The sequence below is a fragment of the Mauremys mutica genome, chromosome 5, assembly GCF_020497125.1.
Source record: "Mauremys mutica isolate MM-2020 ecotype Southern chromosome 5, ASM2049712v1, whole genome shotgun sequence".
NCBI lineage: Eukaryota > Metazoa > Chordata > Testudines > Geoemydidae > Mauremys > Mauremys mutica.
This window is the reverse complement of record NC_059076.1, coordinates 98117337-98126244: the sequence shown is the minus strand read 5'-3', so window position 1 is coordinate 98126244 and position 8908 is coordinate 98117337. Positions and strand designations below refer to the sequence as shown.

General features: G+C 39.5%; 1 protein-coding gene across 1 annotated transcript in view; it reads left to right on the top strand.

Moving 5' to 3' along the window:
- The first annotated feature begins 2999 nt into the window (after window positions 1-2999).
- Window positions 3000-8908, top strand: part of GRXCR1 (glutaredoxin and cysteine rich domain containing 1) — a 51762-nt gene continuing 45853 nt past the window's right edge. Inside the window, exon 1 of the mRNA XM_045019485.1 lies at window positions 3000-3407. Within this exon, the coding sequence (XP_044875420.1) occupies window positions 3012-3407 (396 nt within the window). The 5' untranslated portion in view covers window positions 3000-3011. The remainder of the gene's footprint in view (window positions 3408-8908) is intronic.

The following is an 8908-nucleotide window of genomic DNA, read 5'->3' as shown; positions in this document are numbered from 1 at the left end:
TCCAAAACAAATCTCAGGAGAACCCTCCCCCCAGTATATTAGTAGTTGCAGGAAGAACATCAGCTGCTTTTAATGGAGAATCATTGGCTAAGTCTATCATTATATACATATTTCTCTGGTATGCGTGTTAAAAGCTGAGTTGTGTCACCTTTCAGTGTTACTTTCCCTGTTCATACCTCTATGGCTTCTAGCTCTCAACTGCTCTGACTAGAAGGACAGACTATCAATTTTAAATAGGTGGGAACTAATTAAATTATTGGAATATAAATAATAGCATCATTCAATATTTATTCATTATTGTAGTTAACTACAAATATGGAATATTCAGTATTCCATGTAAATACTGTAAATGTTAGTTATTTATCTGCTTTCATATTTTAAAGAGAGAGAAAGAGGCATTTATCTGTTAGCATTTAAAAAACAAGCCAAGAGTCTGATCACCGTGTTTCACAGTTCCTAATCCTCTGAGTTTTTCAAATGTGAGAAATAATTTTTACTGTTTAGGATTATTTCTGAGGATGTCCCTGTGACTTTATGACCAATCACAACTCACCAACACTATTAAAATAGTGAATACTCACAAAGTGAGCTGTTTACAATCATTTTGGTGAATAAAGTAGATACATCTGAAGAAATTGCAACTGGCTCATGGATGTTTTTACACTAGATGCCTAAAAGATGTCACCAACTTTTAAGCTGGTCTTCATGATTCTTTTGAAGCCCTTAGCATAGGTGGAACTGAAAATATTTGAGACATCCTACTGGAGTCCTGGGTGGTGGGGAGTTGCACCAATACCCCATCAACCTTTTACATCAGTAAAAGCTCAGTTCTGCCATTCTTACATTAAATAGGACCTTACTCCACAAGTAGTTTTATTGGTTTCAGTAGGACTATTTGTGGAGTAAGGTGCTACTCAACATAAGAGGAAGCCCTAGGTATTCATGGTTTGTTGTGAAGGGACCTAGCTTGCTCTGTCATTAAGTTGATCTTGCCCCACTTTTCTTTGTTTGATCACTGTTTGTCCCAGTTTATTACCTTTCTCTTCTATCTTTTTCTCCAGACGCCCTTGACCAAGCACATTGTGCAATTTACGTAACAGAATACAGACCAGTGTTATTTTTACATCAATTTGTTACTTTACATATCAGACTGTGATTGGCCTTATTCTTCTCTTCCATTTTGCTCTTGTACTCCACCACAATTAAAAGGCCACCATCAACACACACACACAGCCATAATTGTGCTTTCTATTCTATACTGTTGATACTGCATGGGGTTACATGAAGAGCAAATTTTGGATGAACCTATGACTGAGAGTTGATCAGCGGATCAAGAAAATGGTATTTGTAAACATAGGCACTGACTGTTGGTGCTCCGGGGCTGGAAAAAAATAGTGGGTGCTCAGCACCCACCGGTAGCACTGCAGATCAGCCCCTCCCTCTCCTCCACCAATGCTTGCCAGCAGCTCCACCAATCAGCTCCTCTCCCTTCCTTCCAGTTCCTCCTGCCCACTGTGATCAGCTGTTCAGCAGCATGCAGGAGGTGCTGGGGAGAAGGGGGAGGAGCAGGGGGTGGGAAGAAGTGGGATGGGGTGGGGGCTTGGGGAAAGGGGTGGAGTGTGGGCAGGGCCTGGGGCAGAGTGGAGTTCAGTGTCTCTGTTTGTAAAGCAATGTTCCCAGCATCCACCCCTCTCCATAATTGGAGCTCAGGATTTTCACCTGAAGTGCAGCATATATATAATTCTTAAACACCTTCATTTTCAGTTTAAACTGATTTTTACTGTAAAATTCCCGGGTTTACAAAAAGTATTATTCAGTTTTATCTGATTTTCACCCTATTTTTGTATCATTCAAATATATAAAAATAACGTATTTTATTAGGAAAATACAATACATTGCATGAGATACACGTACTGCAATAATACATTATTTTGTGTGTATATGCAAAACTGCCTGTTGAAGTAAGGCTATGTATTAGTCTAGAAGATATACAGAGTAAACAAACGGGCATGCATGCAAGCTCTAAAGTGCATGTGCATCTGAACATACTGATGAATCTCACGCCCATCACATACACCTTTCAAGCTATTAGCAGATAATGGTTTAAAGATTTGACACACTAACATGGGAAGAAAGTGAAAATCTGTATCAGAATACATTTCAGAACACAAGGAAGTATTTGAAAGTTTAAAAAAAAACAAAAAAAGGAGAAAAGGAGGAAGTTGAGTGTACGCGCTGCAAATGGTATGGCTCTATTATGAAATGTAAATATTTGTAGGCTAATAGTTTTAAGTGAATTGTTTATTCAAATGAAAAGTTTTATTTGGGGATTAGAGCTGTATTGTTTTCTTAAGCTCAAAGGTGGCATTGTGTTTTGAGTTCTGTTTTAATTCTGCAGCAAACCACATTAATGAACGGAATTCAAAGCATTAATCTACTGAATACCTTTTCCCCGTTTTTCCGTCCACCAAAATAAACACCAATATTTATCCAGAAAAAGTATTAATAGTTTTTTGCACTGATTTTCACCTGTTTTTGTTGTTGTAAATAAAATAAAAACTGAAAATGAAGATCCCTAATAATTCTACACAGATGAACCCAGAGGAAAATTCTTCCTTCCTTTTTGCACTTTTCAACAAAGTTTAATTCACATAAACTCATGTAACTTACTATGTTTCTTAGACGCTGATCTGAATTTTGGTTTCAATCAATTAATATTCTCTCTCTCTAACTGCTAAAAAAACCAACACAATGGCTCTTTAATATTTAATTGATGATATCATTTTGCAGGTTTTAGTTTAAAGGTAACCATAGCACAAACCCATTCATTATTAACTGTAGAACTGCAGTGTAGGTTCTTGGGAATCCTCTTTCCTTTACACTTCATTTTAATATGAGTGTTGCTGTCCCTGGAAAACAGGTCTGATATTGTTTTAAGTGTGACAAGCTGGCCGTTACAGTCACAGTCTAAACCAGAACAATGTAAACAGCTGATACCAATAGATGGGACAATGCTTAAAAGCGAGATGAAGACTGAAGGTGAGAGGCAGCTGAGGAAAGTCCGATTTCGAATTGCTTCCTCTCACAGTGGGAGAGTACTAAAGGAAGTGTATGCAGATGGAGAAACGGCAGACTCTTTGGATTCTGAATACGCCAGTAGTTCAGAGACTGACCAAACCAGCAGACTGAGTGAAGCGGATGGACAGCAGAATGGACATTTAGGATCTGAGTGTGATGAAAATGAGAATGAGCAAGACGACTTGCTCATTTTAGTGAGAGCTACTAAAGAGAGGGGCTTTGGTACAAAACGAGTCAACATTCTAAGCAAAAATGGCACAGTCAGAGGAGTCAAACACAAAGTCAGTGCTGGTCAAGCCCTCTTTAACAATTTGTCAAAAATATTTCAGGTAAGTGAAGCAGCTTTGCTAATTGTGAAAACTCTCTCTCTCATTTACCCTGTCTCTCATCTTTTTCTCCTATTTCTTCCAAGCCTCTCTCATTTATGAGTTCTCATACTTCAGTATTCATAACTGTTGTCATTGAAGGCTCCTCTGTACAGGAGAGAATGATTGTTCCTATACCAACTCCACAGCACAAATTGGTTTTGAAACTCTCTCTCAGTATTTACCTCCCCTAGGGTTTGCTGGCTAAAAATGGATACTCTCTGCTTAGTATGTAAAGACCTGAAGTGAAGATATGACTGAAGAATTAATTTTCAGCTTCATTACAAGCATTAAGAGTGATATATGGGGTTATATGCCATTTCCAGCCCTATGGTATCTGTTTTAACTGGTTTACCATGACATCTGCTATCCTTTCTCTATAAATATTTATACTTGTAAATTCTGTTGTGTTTAACCTGATAAGTAAGTCAAATTAGATGCAGAATACCACCAATGACACATCTCCTATTTAAAGTTTTAGATGAATGATATCTAGTCAGATGTCTCTCTTATTAAGGTCTATTTTTCACTAATTTGCTGGAAGGAATTGAAGATCTATATTTAAAATGGTTTCTGCCACGTTGTCCCCTTAGGCTGAAAACTAGATTTCCTGGAAAAATAAAATAAAATAAAATTGTTTTTTAAAATAGCTTAGATTTCATACAATAAAACTACAAAATATACTATTCACTAGTTCCACTATACTATTTTTGAATTATTAATATTCAAATTGTGCGAGCATACGTGTTGTTATTCACTGTTTTCTAGAAGGATTCAATGTCTAATGTGTTTATCATGATATTCAAAATTAGCACATGCTAGTTTTAGAGTATCTATTGTTTTTGAAGCATTTGCGCAATACGTAAGAGGGGTAGGGTTTTATATAAGTACTTATTTATTGAAATGAAATGCTCTATTTATGATAAATCTCTCTCAGTTTTATGCCTTTTTCTTATGTAACAACCATGTAATCTTATTACAGTCACTCTTGCCTTCCTATCTTCAGGTATAGACCGTAAGCTCTTCAGGGCAGGAACCAGGAGCCTAATTCTGCTCTCACCAATTTTATACCAGTGTAATTCCATTGACTTCAGTGGAGTCACTCCTGTTAAGTGCAATCAGATTCTGGTCCAGCAACCTTACTTATTTCTCTGAAATGTCTAGAAGGATGGCATTCAGGAAAGGGGAAAGGCTTCATAGGAAAAAAAAACTATACACAGAGAAGGTAGAGCAGACTCATGGTTTTCATCTATAACTCCACTGGATGATATCATTGCCAACAAAAAGAAACTATGAAAAACTGGAACACACAGATATTTTAAACAGTTTGAAGGAAGCATAAGGAAAGGTCTCTGCACAACAGTCACCACAAATTCAAGGTTCAGAGTTTAATGGAGTGGAATTATCTATTGCAAATGATTTCTATGGTATGTAGTCTGCAACACTGATCAGTATAAATGTGGGATACCAGAGTGTGCAAAGGTTTCCTTTGAGACTGCTGGAGTCCTGTGTGAGATATGTTCAGATATCCCTCCTTATTAAAAATGGAATGGCATCTGCCCTCCTCTTGAAAAAGATTATCAATAAACATTTCTATTGTTATTCCATGAGCTTGATCAGGATCGTCCCTTCCCCAACAAAAGAGTGTAGAAATTTTGTGGTCAAAGGTATGACAAGATAATTTTGTTTCTCTCTCTAAAGGATTTGCTTCAGCACCCTCAGGTCTATGGACCTTCTAGAGGGGCCAATGTTGAACAGCTGTGACTGTCTGCAGTTGTATTCTTTTCTCTACTAGGGAAGGGGCAACTAGCTGTATAACAGTTCAGTCAAACTTTTATGGAGGTTCCAATATCTGAGGTGAGATTCTGACCTTGCTTGCATATTGATTCAGAACTAGGTGGCCTGAGTATATGTTTGTCAGCATCCTTACCTGAAATAGCCAATTGAAATCCCAAAGTATGCACAGAAATTCCTGGGTGAATCCTGAGTTTAAGTTGTGGATGGATTCTTAAATATTATTATTTGGATCAGAGTAACTAAGAAATTATTTATAATGAAAAAATTTATTTGGGATCTCAAATATGGAATGTGTGTGTGTCCGGTGATCACTAACAGTGGCTTCTCTTTGAGGTATACTGCCAGATGTGGCCACATGATTTTGGTCCTCAACTTCCACATCAAAGCCTTTGCTAACAACTACTAACTGTGGCAAATATTCTCTAGTGTAGAGAAATGGCAGACTTCAAAACAAGTAATTTCTATCAGGAATTCGAGAGACTCCATATATGTACAGATACAAGTGGGGATTTCGGTAAATGGAGCTTGGTGAAGCAGGCAAGCTGTTTTCATCTTTTATACTCAGAAGGACTAAGAATACCTGAGTCCAGCAAGTCTTCTGGGAATTTTAAATGTTCCAGAGATATTTTTGGATTTTGAATAATTTTTTATTCATGCTACTGAGTGCACCCCTATGGAAGTGGTGCAGATAGTTCCTTCAAAAAGGCTACCTAATCAGACATGGCTCATGACCGCCATACCTTTAATGAATATGAGCAGAATAGATCTGCTAGGTGGGAAGTATTTCTAGATTAAAACAAGAATTTGCCTGTTGTAGAAGCCCAGTCTGAGAGAGACAGTATACACATAGATCCCTTGCTCACTGCTACAAGAACACTTGGAGCATCTCTGCCACAAGCCAGATAGATGGCTAATGATTTCAGCCATTTGTGAAAGAGTAACTGGGATTGACACCTCAGTTTATCTAATAACTGGCCTCTGTGCATACTTTTGGGTCCAACTGTATATTGAAATGCTCTGTAAATAAGAGGGGCCACAGCAATTCGACCAAGTGTAATCATTTACACCCGAGGTTTGAGGCAGGTATTGAAGGTGCTGAAAGATGGTCAAGACAGCACCAAGAAAGTTACTTTCTTGGCTTGCAGGGTGGGGATGCATGGTGTGATAGGAATTATGCTGGGGTTCAGGGGAGGGTTTAATGCCATTTTAGGATGTGGATGTTTTGAAATTGGGGTGGGGAGGCTGCCAAGAAACCAGCCCTGTTGATGCCCCAATGGGAGCATGGTTTCTATAGCAACCCTTTCCGACTTTCCCTCTAAGCTGCTGGTGCCTGAAATAGAGAATGTTGCCATAGCAACCCCCTCAGCCTCTCCTTGTGCTTCAATGAAGATGGGAACAAGGTTGCTATGGCAACATCTTCCCACTCCCTTTTAATGTAAGTTGATGCCTCCAGCAAGGAAGGTGACATAGCAATTCCCCAGTCTCCCTGCAGCATGCTCTGAAGCCTCTGGTGGATGGCTTACTTTATGTCCAGCCTGTAGCATGGGAGGCCTCAACCCAGTTGATATAAAACACTTTCCTCTGAGTCCAGAGTGGGGTTCTAAGTTAATGACCCTCACTGGCTATTCAGTACTAGGCCTGAGACCCCATCAGTGACTCCACTGGGCACTTGGAAACAGGCTTAAGCAATGTCAATGACCTTGTTGGATGCTCAAGACTAGGCCTATGGCCTACTGATGGTCATGTTATCACTCAGAACAAGGTCTGAATCTCATGGATGACTCCTTTGGGTATTCAAGATTAGGAATGGGATATATTGATAACCTTTTTGAATGCTCAGGACCAGGCCTAAGACATGTTGATGTGCACTGAGGACTCAGTATGTTGGTGACAAGGCATTTCAGTATAGCTAAGTTGAGTGGATATTTATGGCTGAAGCTACAGCAGACAATCAACTGTAGATCCTCAACTATCAGATTTAATGCCCTACTGCTGTATGCCCTCAATGGGAAGGAAGATACCACCTGCTGGTATAGAACTATGGGAGTGACCTGCTATTTATACTTGGGTGGGATCCATGAAGGGACTTAGTGTTGCAACACTGACTGTCACAGCACCTAACTTTTAGGTGCCTAGAAAATCACAGGAACAAGATTGCAATCCATGCAGCTGAGTAAGGCACCTAGACTCCCTATATAATGAATGTGAAGAGAGAGAATGACTCTAGCCCAGTGATTGGGGCACCCACCTGGGATGTCAGAGACCCTGAGTCCCTTCCCCCTGCTCCAACCACTCTTTCATTATTTATCCACAGTGGAACAACTGGAATGTTTAACAGGAACGACTGAGGGAGCCCCACATCAGAATAACTCAGGGGTTAGAGCTCTGTCCTGACAGCTTGGAGACCCCTGTTCAAATCCTTTCTCAGCCTCTGGCAGAGAGTGGGGACATGAACCTGAACCTTGGTCTCCCACATCACAGGTGAGTGCTCTAAGCACTGGGCTAAAAGTTATAACGTGGGCATCACCATGTCATTCAGCTGGATTTTGAATGGTGCCCTATGCAGAGGTGCAGTCTGAACATGCCTACTATGCTGGGTCCTCCCATGAGAGTTAGGTGGATGAATGCCTGTCTTTCCCTTGTTTGTGAATCACCCTGGGGCTTAGCTCTTAGAGGAGTCTGGATGCCCAGAGTAGCACTGCACATGCTTAGAGACAGAAACATAAGGACATTTTAATCTGAAAATCTGAGCCACTGAATGAGTTTAGGCACCTACTGGGTGGGAGTGTTGTGAATGGCAGAGGAACCAAAACTGGGATGTAGGCACCTAAAACAGGAACTTAGTTGCCTAAGTCTGGGGTTTAGGTGCCTAAATTCTTTCATGGATCTTATTTTAGGAGCATATACTCATTGGATGCGGCTGTGGTTTAACTGTTGTCTTTAGATTAGTATATTAATATTGATTTGAGGTTTATACTAATACTCCACATTTTAATTACTTTAATTAAATATACCTAATCACTATGGTTTTTAGTACCTCTACAGGCTTGAATATGCCTAAGATTTTTCTATAAAACTTAAGAATGGCGTGATTTCTCTTTTCTTAAAATAAATGCTAATACTCCTCAGAACCAATCTTTGGTGACTTGCTCATGCCTCAGATAGCATCTAGGTAATATAGAACAAAACTGAATGAATTATTTAGTACATCACTAACTAGCATGTTGTTCAATTCATGCCGGATTTCCTACCACAAGGTGTGGTACAATGGAGCCCAGCCAAAAGATTTGTACAAATCCTTTCCCTCCTTATCACAGTCCCAGCAGAGATCTTTTTATTTAATTCCAGCCTTATAATGCTCTGCTGGGCATCTAGTATGTTCTGAAAGGTCACTTGCTGTTTGATTAACTACAGAACTAAATCAAGGCAAGCCTGCTAGCATCCATTATAAAAGGGGAGGCGCGGTTAACAAATCTGACTAATGTATTTGTGGATGAAGCAATGAGAAGTGCTTTTCAAGCTCTTTTCCAATACATCTAGACAAGACTAATGTGTGAGGTTGCAAAGTATAGTATTGACAACGAAATACTCAGCTAGATAAAGAGTTAGCTTGTTAAGGCTGAAGAGAGGGGCGGTGAATGGTAAAAATCAGATAAAAATGCAGTGAC